The sequence below is a fragment of the Amphiura filiformis genome, chromosome 14 (assembly GCF_039555335.1).
Source record: "Amphiura filiformis chromosome 14, Afil_fr2py, whole genome shotgun sequence".
NCBI classification, from domain to species: domain Eukaryota; kingdom Metazoa; phylum Echinodermata; class Ophiuroidea; order Amphilepidida; family Amphiuridae; genus Amphiura; species Amphiura filiformis.
Window position 1 is genome coordinate 56,230,968 of NC_092641.1, and position 17,467 is coordinate 56,248,434.

General features: G+C 36.4%; 1 protein-coding gene across 1 annotated transcript; it reads left to right on the plus strand.

The window, feature by feature from the left end:
• Positions 1-1,475: 1,475 nt before the first annotated feature.
• LOC140169085 (uncharacterized) lies at positions 1,476-15,635 on the plus strand. Its single transcript, XM_072192361.1, has 3 exons — positions 1,476-2,257; positions 13,056-13,302; positions 14,129-15,635. Exons 1-3 carry the CDS (start codon positions 1,519-1,521, stop codon positions 14,373-14,375), a joined length of 1,233 nt encoding a protein of 410 aa, XP_072048462.1. The 5' UTR covers positions 1,476-1,518; the 3' UTR covers positions 14,376-15,635.
• Positions 15,636-17,467: the final 1,832 nt, after the last annotated feature.

Below are 17,467 nucleotides of genomic sequence, written 5' to 3' on the forward strand. Positions count from 1 at the left end.
AAATTAGACTGTATGGACCCAGCAAACACAAAACGTTATCGACATCATTCGCAAATCTGCTGGGGTCAAAATTGAATGTGGCATATCTTTTTATGTTTATTTTTATGGAAATGTTACATTATGGCTTTAATTAAATTTTGAATAAGTAATTAGAAAGATTATTTTTATTACCCTTCAATGAGAAACAACAAAAAATACACCTTGATGTCATTTTTTTTCATGGTGCAACGAAACTTTTTTCTCAAAAAACAAAACAAAACAAAACTGAGCCACTCACTCCCTCACCCCCTCCGCATTATGATTATACCGTATAACACCCTGTTACAGACACATGATATGGCAGCCTTAACAGGCTTAAAGGGCAGGTCTATTGCAAAAACAACATCATATCATTGGCAAGCTAATATTACAATGAAAATTATTCCTTTTTTGAGAAAATAAGATGTTTCAAATTGATATTCCGCAAAAACCAACTTAAATAAATAAATAAATAATTTGAGCTTAGAATTTCATCGTGATCAATCTGAAACTAGCATATAAACCGTGTTAAGTCCACAAACTCATGTATCTGATTTTCCCTGTGCGATATTCAGTTGGATGAAATATTGCAAAGCAAACACATAGTAACAATACTGTGTTGGCTTTGTTTCCGAAATGAGAACAATAGTCTGCATATTGTTATGCAGCATTGTTTTGGTAAATAATAGTAACTCATTGTTGCTAATGTCAAACTTGTCACACAAGTATATGAGAGCATGATATAGTGTCCGCTTCATTTACCTACGTCATAACCCGCTGCCTTGAAAATTAATTTCGCTTCAAACGGGGGAAGAACACGTATGAGCCCGAATTTACCACACAATTTCTCTTTTTTCAGGAGAAATACGCATAAAAAATTGCAACGAGTGTCAACTTGTAATGTAATAATTATTCTCTTCGAATAGAGATAAACTTGTTTTTGCAATAGACCTGACCTGTAACAGAAATTATAATACGCGGCGCGACACATATTTCTTTCCATAATACGTTATCACGTGGTGCCGGTATAGCTTTGGTTTCACACAAAATGTATCTGAAAATCGTCAATTACAAATGTAATACACGCTGTCCGCGCGAGGTTACTGCAATTGTAGTTATAAATAGGCTGCTTAAAAAGCACCATCCATCCAATATCAGACATGTTTAACCACTCGTGAATGACTCTTACAAGTACGTTTAACATAAGTAACAAATAAAAATTATAAGATATTCTTGAGAGAAACAATGATAACTGACATCAGTAATACAGTATGCAGATTGCAGCACTGAATTGGTTAAGGAAGCATTGTTGTGCCAGCCTGCATGCCGGGCTGTATGCATGATTATAGATTCATTCGAAATGCATTGGTCCACCAAACTGGTCATAATATTTGCATCCTTACGTCAATAGCAATATTACCAGTTAAAATGGTATATCTAATGGACGAAAGCTTTATAATAAATGAATCTAATTTGGTATTTCATCATGAAGGATCCATCATGACGGTATTATTTGTGTTATTATTTACCGTTGTTCATGTTTCACCTTCTTCTAATGGCAATTCATCGGAGACAAGCGGAACAGATTATAAAGCAAATACAACAGTGCCTTCTATGCATTCCGTTACAGACAGAACTGCATCCATCCAGTTGAATTCTTCAAGTTTGAACGATTTCAAGACTTTTGACATCCAATCGCCAATTTCAAATAGTCAGTATGTTTATTTAGCAACAAATTCTGCTCAAGATTTCGAAATTTCTTCTACTCAGAAACCAGATATCAAAGCTGCAACAAGAACGATAACTACCTCACTGATTGAACCGTCTTTTACTTTAAACGGGATATACAAGTCTGTGGAATTCCCTTCGCTTTCAAGGACTCCTGGTTTATCGTCAGTTATAGAAAAAACAACGCTAATTTCAAATTTGAGAGATATCCACCGGTCGTCAGTAATTTCAGATCATCAGTCGAAGGATTTTTTCCAAACGTCTAAAAACAATCAATCATCTAAGAAATCTTCCCATACATTAGTCAGTCTGTTTCTTACTGAAGACAACAGTAGGACAACTACATCGTCCCCATCTGGATATCACCAATCTGAGATTGGTATATTTTCTTCACAGATAATGCCATCGAAATCGACAGGTGCTGATTACGAGTATATTGTAGCAACAATATACGCTGATGAAAACATGACATACTTGACTCCAAATCTGGCTACTTCAGGAACCAACAATGGTGAGTGTTTTATGTAGAAAATAAAAGCGGAAAGTAATGGGGGAGGATGGTCAGATTTTTGAATCCTAATTCGCAACATGCTATTACCATATGACCTTTGAACCCACCTGTGAAGGTTCATGTCAGCATTGGGCTATTCTAGTAGAAATCCTTTTCACCCCTATGGAAGACATGTGAATTTCGAATGGGGTTACCTGAATGAGTGACTCCATACACCCCGTCCCCTTGTGTGGGAGATTAGGGTCATGTCTTTCATTGGGGATGTGTGGATCTCAACTGGAATATCACAATTCCTTTTGGTATGAGAGCCACAAATGTGCTTTTAAATTGAGGCTCTATGGAAAACTCTGAGAAAAACAAATGATCCTCACAAACCCACTTTAGATACAATGTGAACATGCGCAGGAGAAAGCTGCGCTTTATATTATACATTAAATAAGTTTTTGCTATATATTTCAGTTCCCGATTTATCTGACCATCTATAATCGTTTCGATACTTTCTGGGTTGAGTTTATGTGTCGAAATTCTAAAATCATACGTCAAATTTGAACGGGGTGTTACGTAATCAATACAAATTCCGGGACAAATTCCGCCATATCTTTATTCAGACACATAATATAAAATAAAAAAAAAAAACATATAATATGGTCATTCACTAACGGGGTAGTTATTTTTTTGATGTATTTCATATTTCATTCTAATAAGCAGACATGCTGGCTGGTCAAGGTGATTCTACGGTAGCCTGTGGTATTGTTTTAGTTGAGCACGGTGATAGTTTTGCGTGGAAAAAATTGCCATTATTTATGTAAAATTTCAATATTTATTAATTTGTATTGCATTTATTTATTGTTGCAGCGTTGGTGCCTATCAAATCTTTGCCTGAAGCATGGTTTTAAATTATAAATTATCTGAACGTTGTTGTTGGTGTTGTTTTTAATCACAAGCTTATGTTTATATAATCACAAGTTTTTTTTATATCCTTTGCTACTTGAATATCGTAAATAAATAACACACGTTTTGTATTATTTTTTTTAAGCTATTTAGATACGAGTGATATAATTGCAAGTCATTTAGATACAAAGTTATTCTGGCATGGAATTATAAGATAATGTGATACGACTGCCCACCTAGAAGTTCAAGGTCTTGCTACACAATTGAAGACCTGAGCGCAAGAAGACCGTAAGTCCATTTGGCCCCTCAACATGTATACATTAAAGTTGCGAATAGTTTCGTAATGTTTTATACATGTTCAGGGGTCAAAAGAAATCTTTCACAACCTTTCATGATGTTTTCACCCTGGAACATGTATTAAACATTATAAAACCATAAGAAACTATAGGTAACTTTAGTGTATACATGTTGAGGGGCCAAGTGGACTTACGGTTTTTTTGCGTTTAGGTCTTCACATATTGAACTTCAATCTGATCACATCTGATACAATTTTCGCTATGAGGAATATTTTTAATAGAAACAGCAGTTTTAGAAGTCTGCGTTAACATGTTATGGTTAGCAACAATTTTAAACTGTTGCGATTTGGTAGTTCACAGCATCTTGCGAATGGTTGTGAGTATGAAAGCAATAAACATAAAAGCATCATAAACAAATACTGATACAAATAATGTATATTTTGACAATGAATTATTGCACTTAATGAAAATGCAGTGTGTCATGTACATTAATGTACCGTGGTGTTTCTGCATTTGCAGATAAATGCCGAAAAGAAGGTTTTAAAACAGCTAAAATGGACTTAAAATGCCTTTTCTCAATAATATATCAATGAAATATTACAGTTGGTACAAAAGCTGCACTTTGGATATAATATTGTTCACATTACTCGTTGACTGCCGATAAACGTCCCAATAAATCGGACTTAGTCACCGGTCAGTTCTCATGATAGATTTCCATGGCTAACGATGGTTAACTATGAAAACATGTTAAAGGACATCAAGAAAATTTTCTAAGTTATTTATTTTGAGCTCTTTCGAGTATCGACGAGTAATGGATATATTCTGTAGATTTAGGTTTTGTCTGTGACTGCTAATGTGAGGCCGTCGTAGGTCGTACGGGGCTCAAACTCGGTGGGTGGGTGTAGCTCTGTCCTGGCAAGAAGAAGTTTATGTTCGTTAAGTCATCCGACCCCGGGGCCCCCCTCCCAGGGGTCATTTGAGGTCAAATGACTAAAAACTGTCATATGGGCATGAAACTAGGTCGTACGGGGCTCAAACTCGGTGGGTGGGTATAGTTCTGTGCTGGCAAGAAGATGTTTATGTTCGTTAAGTCATCTGACCACGGGTCCCCTCCCAGGGGTCATCTAAGGTCAAATTACTAAAAAGTGTCGTATGGGCATGAAACTTGGTAGGTACAGTCAACATTTAAAGCAACATTTTTGAAGGTCATTTTGGGGTCATCCAAGGTCACCACGGGTCATCTGAGGTCAAATTAGTAAAAACTCATATATGGGCATGAAACTTGGTAGGTACAGTCAACATTTAGAGTTATAAGTTTAGGTCATTTTGGGGTCATCCAATGTCACCCTGGGGTCATCTGAGGTCAAATTACTAAAAACTGTCATATGGGCATGAAACTTGGTGGGTACAGTCAACATTTAGAGACAAATTTTGGAAGGTCATTTTGGGGGTCGCCAGGGTCATCTGGGGTCAAATTAGTAAAATTGTCATATGGGCATGTCACCATCAGCCTGGTAATCGCGCCCAGCCGAGAACCGCCAAATATGGGTAACCGCCTAGTCTATTTTAAAACTGATGCATCAATGACTATGTTCATCATGTCATATAGAGGCCTTGCATGCGACGTATCATCCCGTAAATATGGCGGACTACTCAAATGCATTCAACAAAAGCATGATTGCAATCTACCGTGACAGTTCGTCTCACACACATAATCCTGCACTACGATCAAATAGGTTGATGACAACATTTGATTGAATGGACTGCACTCCGCCATAACTACGGTGAAGGACACCGGTTGAAAACCTTTGTTTGGAGCCAATCAATAATTTCATGCAGGGCCTCTATAGTATCATTCTCACATAGATATAGAAATACTAAATTCGTTCACTATCTATATTTTTACTTCTAGTAGAGCTCCAATCTAAGGGTTAAAGTTATATTTTAGGTTAGGTTAGGATTTTTTAAAGTACCCAGTACAGTGAACCTTATGGTACAAATGCGCGCGAAAATTTTAGCATAGGCCTATTGAAACTAAACTGGTGAAATATGGGACAAAAGTGGAATAAATTCGCGCAAAGCGCTAAAAATGGCATTTTGTGGCTATATTATAATGGCCAAATATGAGGTTAATTTTGACACAAACCAATACACAGGCGTCAATATTGGGGGGTGATTATATTGACCATCCCCTGGCAAAATATTGTGGCATGTATCCCCCCGATCTACGCCTATGTAATTTAGAGCCCTGTGACTCCATCGGTCTCCCTCTCCCTCTGTCTCTCTCTCCCTCCCCCCCCCCATCCTTCCTTTTTTTCTTCCTCCCCTTGGCGGAAACTCTAATAGGCACAAAGGACCAATATGCGATACGTAATCTATTTCCTCTTCTTTCTATATCTAACCTCCTTGGGCCTACATATTAGTACTGATATATCATACGCTGGCAAAATTACGTAATTAATCGGATTAATTAACATACTGAGCAATAGGTGAAAACAATTTTGAACAAATCGTGCTGCACTACAAGCAGGTTACACTCATCACCTGTGTATGTCTGCAATCATAAATTGAATACAATCCTTGTCAATTTGTAGACATGTACTTTTGATTATTTACATAGCTTCTTCTCCAATCACTGTGTAAACATCCATCCAAAAATCTGATTGCTATTATTATATGGATGAATGGACATTATCACAAAAGGATTGCTTATCTCAATAGGGCATGTACTTAAGCATTTTTTTTAACTGACCGGCGTTATTGGGCGTTTTATCGGAGGTCACCGAGTAATGCCGAAGATCAAAATCGATTTTATGTATTGTGTATGTATCATAGGACGCTCGTATTAATTGTCTCTATGCGCTTGAGAATTCAACAATATAAGTAATGGTAGCTCTATTATAATACACATTAATGTTTTAAGCAGATAAAATTCCAAAATATAATACGTTTTCTCCCTTTGCTTGTCACGTGGTAGGCCTATGTTGAAGTTGCGATTATATTTTTAAATAAGTTTCAGATGAATAACAACAAGACAAGTGGTCGAGTGGTCTAAGGCGCTAGGCTCATAGAGTACTAAGCGTTGCGCCGTGAGTTCGAACCCCGCCTCTGCCAAACTTTAAAAGAACTAAATTAAAATTTGACTTTTTAAATTTCATATTTGGGAAATGTGACTGGGAGAATTTATGTATGGTGTGGAGTGGTGTGATAGGGCATGTACTTTAACTGGCCGGCGCGGTCCGGTGACTAAGTCTTTATTGGGCGTTTTATCGGCAGTCAACGAGTAATGTTTCGGGCAAAACATTTTTTTTCCATAATAACGTGAATGTTCTTTCCATTAGCTATTGCAATGTGTGTTTTACATAACATGTATAAAGCAATGCAAATAGAATATAAAAAGTCAAATTGCGCCAATTTATTAAGATTGCTATACGTGACTAACACCATAGGTAAACACACAATACCGTAAAACCTCGTCAATAAGCATATACAGTGTTTTGGATGAAAGCTAAATTAATACGATGAATGCGTAAACATGCCAATACAATAGTTTGGTCTTACAATAATACTTGTTTGTATATGCTTGGATCTCTAATTTATTTGCTCAAACTTCATAATGGCGTCTGGATTAATTTAGCTTTCATCAGAAGCACTCTATATGCTTGTAGACGAGGTTTTACGGTATATACGTGTAGTTTCAGATAGATAACGACTTGACAATTTCAAATAGATAAGAAATTTGACAAGATTCTGCTTCGGTCTAAGTTTAAAATTGCCAATCAGGTTAAATACCACTAATTCTCTATAACACACTTTTCAATGTAGAAATAAGTAATATAAACACCCTTTCCATGTGGAAATTGCCCGGGGGAAATTGGACCTTTCACACCGTAAAGACATTTTTTATCAATTAAAAGTAGAAGGCTGAATCCCCATATGACCATAACATACGATGACGATGATGAGACTTTTGTTTTAAACCATGAAATGTAAAGACCACAAACGCAGACAAGCGAAAAATGTGCGCCCCTCATTTTTTGAGACCAGAGAGGAACACAACCATGACAACAGTAGGGTGGGTGGGTGGGTGGGATGATCGATATTCCGCGGAAGAATTTGGGGGAACCGTTCATCAAAACTGTAAATAATGATGGAAAACATGTCCTTTGCATGTTTTTTGCACACACAAAAATAGTACAATCTCTTTTTAAGCACTGCCCAGTGCTTATTTCATTGCTTTATTTCATTGCTTTTTTTTATCAAAATAATATAAAGACGCAATTTCAGATTCTAGGTCAAGTTTGATATGAATTAATGATTCTTTAATGGCATGGTAAGTCAATATTGATCCAATACAGTCACTAGGTATATCAAATGAAAAATGTATGCAGGTAATATGGACCCTACAGGGTGATTGAAAAAGATCTGTAACCAAATTCAAAAATAAGAACAAAATAGGCCTACTTATCGATGTTGAAATCATTTCTTTGTATTTACAAGATGTATTATAGATAGTATGTTTCCTATTATTGGTGATAAAAATCATGTCTATACACCTCTAATAGTTTTGAAGAAAAAACAACAACCAATAAACGATATTGCACACGGCTGAGTATTTTATTCCCACTATCTGCTCTGCAGGGGCGTAGCAAGAGCATCAGAGGCCCATGGACAAGGAGCAGTGTGGGCCCTTTTGACCAGGGTGGGATTTGCCTTATGAGGGCCCTGGGCATGCCAAAATTTGGAGGCCCCGAACTCACGTGTCGAGGAAGGCATGTGCATGTGCACTCAAGTCAGTGGCCAGGTTTTGGTTTACGTTTATATAGAGAGGGACTATAACATGTTTTGTTCCGATGTTACTAGAACATTTGCGAGCAGCAAAGCGCGAGAAAAATTTTAGTCCCAGATCAACATGAATTTTGCTATCTGAATGCGCGCGATGCGCGGAAAATTTTATTTTGGCCAAAAAAAGATGCTGTTATTGAGGTTAAAAGAAAGATGCATAGGGCAATTTGGGGGGCCCTGGACCCGGGCACATCTGGTCCAATGGTAAATCCGGCCCTGCTCTCCATTATTAGCCCTTATTTAATTTTCGCTTTTGTGCTCGGGGCCCCTGAACCCTCGGGGCCCATGGACTTCGTCCACCCTGTCCACCCGCTTGCTACGCCCCTGCTGCTCTGCGGCATTTTGTGCTCACTCAATATGCCTCACACAATTTTAGTTGAACATAATTATTGTAGATGTGCATTTAGATATAAAAAATAAGAGTAAGAGTAAACTGATATATTAATATTGGATATATTAGGCGCGTGAAAGTCGATTCCGAGTTTATCGTCCCCCGCCCGCATCACTTTTTGGAGACCAAAAATACCCGCGTCAAATTTTCAAAAATGCCAAAATAATTCATTATTTTCAAAGTATCACTGTTTTTAGCAGTTATAGCAATTGGAAACATATATTTTTGTTTGTAAAACATATAAATTCATAACTTGGAAGCAAACCCAGGTTCTTTTCTATTTTTTCTAGTCCCTATACCTTTCGTGAAAATTTCTTTGTCGCATTTATTTCCATTTTGCTTTAAATCAACACGCATTTTAGGTCAATAATGAAATCTGATGAAATAATGAAAAATGAAAAATGAAAAAGTCACCTCACCAACCTGGAAAAAAAAAGTGACGATAAACTCGGAATTGACTTTCATTGGCCTTATATCAGTCAATGATTTAAACTCTTATTCTGAGTTATAGCGAAAGCATTTGTTTTCGCCAGCCCATAGGGCTGGTATCTAATTCTGAGATGGGATTTGTGTACACTAAAGATTAGCTAAGATTATAGCCTTCTTCTATTGGTATGAATTATTTTTCTTGTGGTGGAAATGTTTTTGATGTCTGATAATTCGATTTGCAAGGAAAAGAAAGTATGTTTTGCTGTTTCAACGAACGAAAACGATTGAGTATTGCCAAAGTTATGTTTGAATTAATTATGACTTAAAAAGTTATCATAGGTTAGGCCTACACATATAAACATAAACTTGTTCAGCAATCAGCATAAAAAAAGCGGGGGAATGATCACTGGAACGAGGTCATATCAGTGGACTACTGAGCATAGCATGATGTTTGGTTGCCTGTGAGTGCATAATTGATATGTTGATAACAGATCTAATAATGTTGTAGAATCAAAATCTTCATTATATGGACCACATTGAAGTCGCAAAGTAATTATCTATCCTATCCTGTATCGTTTTATGGATAAAAATGACTCAAAATGTTATTGCTATCTTTAACATCAGTTTTGTATTTTCAACGGGAAAAATCCGATGGAAAATAAAGTTTTTAGGGGCTAGCTATAATATTGAACAATATATCCCATATTTTGACATGCACTTACAGAAAATAAATGAATTATTGTCTTACTTTATTATAAATGCTGTAAAAAATACTGTAAAATGACACATAACTAAAGTGAAGCCACTTTCTATCTTTTTTATTTGATTCATAAAATTACATTCAACAAAATGATTGAAGACTGAGAAAACACACAATGCAGACTATTACAGAATGGAGTAGGTAAGATGCCATGTCCATAGCTTTGCAGGAGTTTTGGACTAACAATCAACACATTCAAAAAATACAGTTTAAAAGTGAAGATTGTAGTGAATGATCAGTCCTTTATCATGTGCTTGCCACTATCTACTTTATAGTAAACTATACATTGCGAAATAATATAAAATCATTTTAAAATAAAATGTGCATGTAAGTTGAGTTTACATAGCGAATTAACTAACAACTGCAGTGTATTTCTTGATTTTAATAATAAGCATGGGTAAAGCAGTAAAGACAACAATGCAGAACAATTTGGAGTAATGAATTAAAGAGATGGCAGGAGTTATAGGAGTTAATGTTTTTTGCTGTTTCAGTGTGCATGTTATCACCAAGCGTGATCCTATAAAATGCCTTTCACGGTGACCCAAACTATTTACAAGACCTCTTCTGCATTGAGGCTGGCCTTCCCTTTTAAAGGGAATTTTTATTACTATATTTACTGCTTGCTGTGACTTTGATTGTACTTTAAAAGGGAAAAACAACTTGATACCGTACAACAATTCTTTGATAAAAAAAAAAAGCCATACATGCAGAACAGATTTAGCAAACGTGAAATTTTAATTAAACATCAACATTATTGATTTAATAATGCCAAATAAGAATTTTGTTGTGGCCTTTGCTGTACATGTAGTCATGGTAGTTGCCTGGGAGGTATTTAAGAGACAACAGGTAACCCTATCTCCGTACGTTGGCCTAAAATTGGATGATAACTTTAGAAGTCAAAATTTCTATTTAATATAAAAGTACTGCTTTATATGATACATTTTCCCGCAAATATATGAAACAATTTGGTGAAGTCGGGTACAAATCACCCTGTATTATTTGTAATGATATTATCCCATTCCGTTTGAAAGCACTAGCTATTATTATTAATTAAGTTAATGGCTTTTATAAGGAATCCTTGGTATCACAAACATGGGTATTGCCACCATTTTTAGCCATTTATGTTGCTCACAAGCCAAGATATGGGTGAAAGTATGTTTACCATGTCGGCCATTTTGAAATTCAAGATGGCCGCCAAACTCAACTACTTACAACTAAATAAACGAATTTTCTGGAATCCTTTGTATCACAAACATGGGTATTGCCACCATTTTTAACCTTTTAATCTGAGATATAGGGCAAAATATAGTGAATATGGCGGCCATTTTAAAATCCAAGATGGCCGCCCTCTGCAGCATTTCCAAAATTGGCAACAAAGATTTTCCTGTTCCTAGACATGTGTAGAACATTTCCAGATAGGTGGCATCTTCTAATCATCAAAAATCTATGGACTCCTAGTTCAGGACCCTTTGCCACCGGACTATTATGACGCAGATACAAAACACACACAAATGCCTGCCCATTTGATAAATGTTTTATTTTGATCGATTATTTAACATTACTATTTTTTTTTTAATTTCGAAAAGCAATCCAGTCGGTGCGACTAATTTCTAGTGAAATAAGATTCCACTGGATTTTGCGAGTCAAACTTGAACCAAACCCGTATCTAGAATTGGAACACATTTGACTCGGAAAATCTAGTGAGATCTTATGTCTTTATCCACTCTATGGACTAAAACGTTTCTGGAGATTTTTCGCACACATATTTGCTATAAATATTCAGCCAAAATTTAATCAATTTTGGCCCCAAAACGGCTGATTGTACATGCATTTAGCAAAACTAACAAAAAATTCTCCAAACCGCAAATTCTGGGTCGGTCGGGCCCGCAGAGCTGGATTTTTTTCGTCGCCACCAACTAAACAAACACGCACCAGATAATGATTTCTATATAACTATCTAGTGCGATTGAGCACTCGAACTATGGGGAACACAAATTTATGCAAGAATTTTTTTTTCTGTCTCTACCAGCTGTGCCGTAGGGTTAATGGTTAAAAGCAATCACCATAAATAATATTCTGCTCTGTTAAATTATCGCCTTTTTCTACACTTTTTTTTAGGTAATTACGTACAGACTTGACATTTAATATGGAATATTTTTTCGCAAAATTCCAAGACTGGTCTGGCAGGGTTTGCATAAACTGCACGGGCTAAATATTAATTGGAGTGTGTCGGGAGATGGTGTAAAATAGTTGTTTCATAAAAAATATGCTTTCCATAAGTTTACATTATGGTGTTCTTAATGCAGTGAATTTGCCTAAAATGGCGGCTTTAGGGAGGCTGAATTTGAGCTTTGTGAGGGATACAATTTCGGACTTTATTCAACATTGTGCTGTTATTATCAAATTTATAGGGGCTTGTGGGGATATTTCTTCAACTTCGTCAACAATTGGCATTAATCACAGCTGAAATACACTTGTAATGTCCCAATTTTTGAACAGGGCAGGAGCTTAAAAATAGGACTCTTAAAGGTGGTACGTACCCAGAAAGTTTGAATGGCCCCCTGGGGTCAAATGTTGTAAACGTATGGTACAAAATGACTTACGCGGATTCCTGGTTATCCGATTAACTCACGCTGTTTCTTTGTGTACAGTAACTTTATAACATTTGGCCCCAGGGGACCATTCAAACTTTCTGAGTGCGTACCACTTTTAAGAGCTATATTTTTTAAAGCTCCTCCCACTTTCAAAACTGTTAGATTAGAAGTGCATTTCAGTTTTGACAACACTTACTGGTATTTAGGTTCAGGAAATATCACATTAAACCTCAAAAAATTTGATGATATCAGAATAATGTTGCTCGAATTCAAAAATGTTACCCCCACAAAAATCAAATTCAGTCTCCTTAAATCCGCCATTTTAGGCTAATTCACTACATAATGAGCGCCATAATGTAAACTAATGGAAAGCACATTTCGGTCAAACAATTATTTAACACCATCTCCCGACACACCCCAATTAATATTTAGCCCGTGCGGTTTATGCAGACCCCTTCCAGACCAGTTTTAGAATTTTTCGAAAAAATATTCCATATTAAATGTCAAGTCTGTATTATATAATAAAAATGGACGCTGAACCATAACCCGTTAATTCTTAATTAAATAAAAATTACCATAATTATTATTTCAGAAACGGAAGACGAAGATGCTAACCAACCAATTTCCCCACAAGATGACATACACGGATTTATATTCACTCTACGAAGTAACTCATCGATACTCATTATAATGCCATGTCTCGTAGGGCTCTCAATACTTGCCCTAGTGTTCTCAGGTATCAAACGCTTTTTTCGATTCAGAAGGAAGACGAGAGTCCACAAGTTAAATGGGCTTTTAAGAGATCGTGGATACACAATAACCAATCTAATGGCAGAACGGTAAGGTCAATGTATTTGAGATGGGGTGTGGTTTGATTTCATTATCGTGTACAAGTCACGACCATTAGAGAATAAATTTGGAGAAAACCTTCTGATAATTACAAACACTCGCTGAGCAGCAAGACCTTCCCTCTAAGCTTTTAATCCGATAAGCTGATTGTCTATTTGTTTTCATGAATTGGAAGACATTATTTGATGTATTACTGAGCTCAATCATCTGAAATTACTGGAGCGTGAACCACCCAGGCTGGTGGCTCAGCATAGTATTTTATTAACAGAAGGTTTTCTCCAAATTCGTTTCCTAATGACTCGGAACAGAGAAGAAGATGTGTAAGAACCGTTTTAATGAACCCTTGTTTTTGGCGAAGGGAAAAGAAATAAGGGGGAATAAAGAGAAAAGATGAAAAAAGTTGTTTGGGTGCTGTATACGGAACAAAAAAGGGTCCTAAGTTGCACCTTGTTTTCCAACAGTGTATAATGCTATTTTCAGAAGATAGTATGTTATCTTCAGTAGATAGGACGCTATCTTCTCAGATAAAATATTTTCTTCAGTAGATAGAACTCTATTTTCAGTAGATAGAATGTATCTTCTGTACATAGAATGCTATCTTTTGTATATAGAATTCTATCTTATGTTGATAAAATTATGTAGAACATGAGATAGATACCTAGGTGTTACGCTATATTGTCAGTAGATAGTATGCTTTCTTCTCATTAACTTCAACATAATTTAAGTATTAGCAGATTTCTCTCCACTGTCTATGATTAAATCGACTGTCGTTTGATAAAACGTTATTTGGATCTTACTTTTATTTCATTTTTACAGATACTACACCAGTGGTGTTAAACGCTTTGCTAACAATGGCAACGCCAATGTAAATAAACAATCATCTAGCCACAAACACAATGAACTACAAACAGAGATCCCAAAGCTTCCAACGCTATCTGACACGTGGAGAGTCAATTTAATTAGAACTTCTTCCGGTTCAACCGGATGTTGTCGTCACTGTACCGTATGTCAAACTGAACAGAGACTGCCAATGAACTTGGACAGCGCATCAACGCGACTCTGACATCAAGAACAGGGGACATGGCGTCTTTGGCCTATTGAAAAAGATTGTATGAATCGAACAATATCAAATTATGCGTCTTGAGTTGCTAAGTTAAAATGTCTTACCATGGCCAGATGGTGTTTGTGATAGAGCATGGAAAAACTCAAATTACCATTTTATTTAGCGAGGTGTAAGTAAAGATCTCGTTGTCAGTTCCGATTATTGTATTATGTTTGTCTGTTCTTGCGTCTGAACTTAACGCAATTAATATAATTCTCACAGACAATAAAGTTTAAAGTAGTGTTTGATCTTTCTTCTGCAGGGATGGTCGTGACAAAAAATGTATGCCATTTGGACATGCAAGTAGGGTAAAGCAACTTTCCCAAGTGCGCAACACATTGGTGCTGCAGGGATTCAAACCCACGCCTCGAGATATCCCGCGATTATGAGTCAAAACCTTTACCACTGCGCCCGTGCCCTCAAACAATGATCAAACACTTTTTCACTTGTTATTCGTATCATTTAGTGGGTATTTAGCGGGTGCGCCGTCGGACAAAACTGTCAAGCTTTCGTCAGGAGTAGCTCTGACTTCTTCAGGACAAAGTATAAGAATGAGACATGTAAGCCGCCCCTTGCCTTCTGATGGCTCTGAAAAGAGCCGTTCACTGGAGACTACCCCTTGTCAACAGAGAACAAGAAGATTTCGCCTATCTGCTAGATTTGAAGGTTTGGTGGGTCTGAAAAGAGCCGTTCACTGAAGACTGCCCTTGTCTACAGAAAACAAGCAGACCTCACCTATCTGCTAAATTTAAATTTAAAGGTTTGGTGGCTCTGAGAAGAGCCGTTCACTGAAGACTGCCCATGTCTACAGAAAACAAGCAGATTCGCCTATCTGCTAAATTTAAAGGTTTGATGGCCCTGAAAAGAGCCGTTCACTGAAGAATGCCCCTTGTCGACAGACTGCCCCTTGTCAATCAAACACTGAAGACTGCCCCCTGTCAATCAAACACTTTTTCACTTGTTATTTGTATCATTTTCTTTGAGATTTCACAGACTTACAAAATTGCGAAATGATATTTATTTGAAATATTTATATTCCGTGTGACCCCCACATGTTGCAATCTGTTTCAAAATCCGCTTAGTTTGATAACATTATTGTCATAAGTGCGTTTCTCAACGGACCCAACAAACCAGTTATTTTAATATTCACCGAATGACAATTGCAAAATGTAATTTTAAATAAATTTTCATAATCCGTTGATAAATCCTTCACCTTTTTGATTTTTTGATGCCTTGTTTTCTTTTTCTTATTTTGTTTTTGTCTTGATAATTCTTTCCCAATAGTATGTACAAGCGAAAATAAACTAAACATTTTTTGATAAAACCATTATTTTGTAAATGAAAATATGACTTACTTCTGCTGCTGCTCATGCTTTCCTTTAAAGTATATTCTTGACAAATAAAGATCCAAACACAATGTTAAGGTCAAGACTAAATTATATTATATATATTTACATCCTCACGTGATTATACGATTTTTTGGTTTAAACGTTAATAAGCTGGTGTATTACATGTATTTTTCTAAGCAAATTCGAATGGGAAACTGACCTTAGCATTATAGCTACTATACTGATAATCACATTAGGGTTGGATTCGTTCTACTGACCTTTTGGTTAGTAACTAGAAACATCGTTATATAATATGGACGTTAGGGACTGTTCAATGTTTACTCCAAGGGCAGAGGGAGTTTTGACCAAAAGAAAAATCAACAATTCCCCGGGCGTTCCCCCCCCCCCGCGTGTTCTCAAAATTTTCGGATTCCTCCCTAATTTTCTCCCCTTCCTCCATTTAAAACTTAATATTCCACAGCCCTCATAGTTCAGATAAAAATTTAGATCCCCCTCAAGACCCCCTAAAGATATTCGGACTCTCCCTTTTAAACTGCCACTCCCCCTGGCATAAATATTGAACTGTCCCTAAAAGAAAAGGTGCTCCTTACTCCAATGCCTATATCAGTATATCATTATTAACATATGGAAAGGTTTCCATACAAAAACATTCTCTTATAAACCATCATGCGCACAGTTTCCACTTAGATACACCTGAGCACACATTTTCGTCCCAAGAGCTTCCAAGCAGAGAACAACAAGCAGTGAATGTCTCCACCACAGTATTTGATTACACTACATGGTTGAGTGCATAGCAATGTAGGAGCTGTGAAGCTTCTAGCTGAAAAAATGAACCTCTTTGATTGTTTTTTGTCGAAACCTCAAGTGTTCCCTTCATCCAATCAGAATTTTATTTATATCAAACGAAAGTTAACACTTTCCCGTCACTTTTCGTCACTAGGTCAACAGATAACACAATTCAATGTTATAGCAAGGCGAATGTGGAAAATCTGTTGAAAACTACCTATTCAAGCACATTTTTTGACCAAAATGTAGGTTTTAAAAGTCAACCTCAAGTGTTCCTTACAATATTTTTCAAATTTTATGTCATTAAATGAAAAAGCACACTTATATTGTCCATATACTAGAGTCACTAGAATGAGCAATGGTCAATTCTCTTTAAATTGTAAATCTTGTACAAAAAGTTACTATTTTCGCCTGTTTTGTCATACGGTTGTTAATGCAATGAACTATGAATTTTAAAAAAAAGAGCGCTTACAAATTGATATGTCTTGCGTTACTTTCATTTAAATGTAAGCTGCGGCATCCATATTAGGACTATTGCAAAATGAGGTTTCATAATGCGCAAAAATAAATTCTGCTTCGAGGGGGGTAATTTTGTATGTCTCTCAACCTTTCTGTCATAAATCCTATGTATAGGGTTTTTCTTAGATAATAATATAGCTATAATATACCCCATGTGATTTTCCCCAGTGTCAAGATGGCATAATTTCAGTAGATGAAAAAAAAATCGCAAAACATTGCAATTAATTATCATACTATTGGTAAAATTAAATCAAGAAACCCAAATGTCAGAATCCTTATAATGGGAAGTAGTGGGTCTATATTATCGGACGGTTTATAGCAATTCCGGATTTGTCCGTATGCGATGTTCACAACGAAATATTATCCCAGGATATGTACGAAGGTCATTCAAAAAGTTCC

What these genes read in the sequence shown, in the direction of transcription:
- LOC140169085 (XM_072192361.1), top strand. Translation starts at nt 1,519, where the DNA reads ATGACGGTATTATTTGTGTTATTATTTACCGTTGTTCATGTTTCACCT. An exon ending in TACTTCAGGAACCAACAATG is followed by an intron (nt 2,258 to 13,055) that starts GTGAGTGTTTTA and finishes TTATTATTTCAG; the next exon opens with AAACGGAAGACGAAGATGCT. An exon ending in ACCAATCTAATGGCAGAACG is followed by an intron (nt 13,303 to 14,128) that starts GTAAGGTCAATG and finishes TCATTTTTACAG; the next exon opens with ATACTACACCAGTGGTGTTA.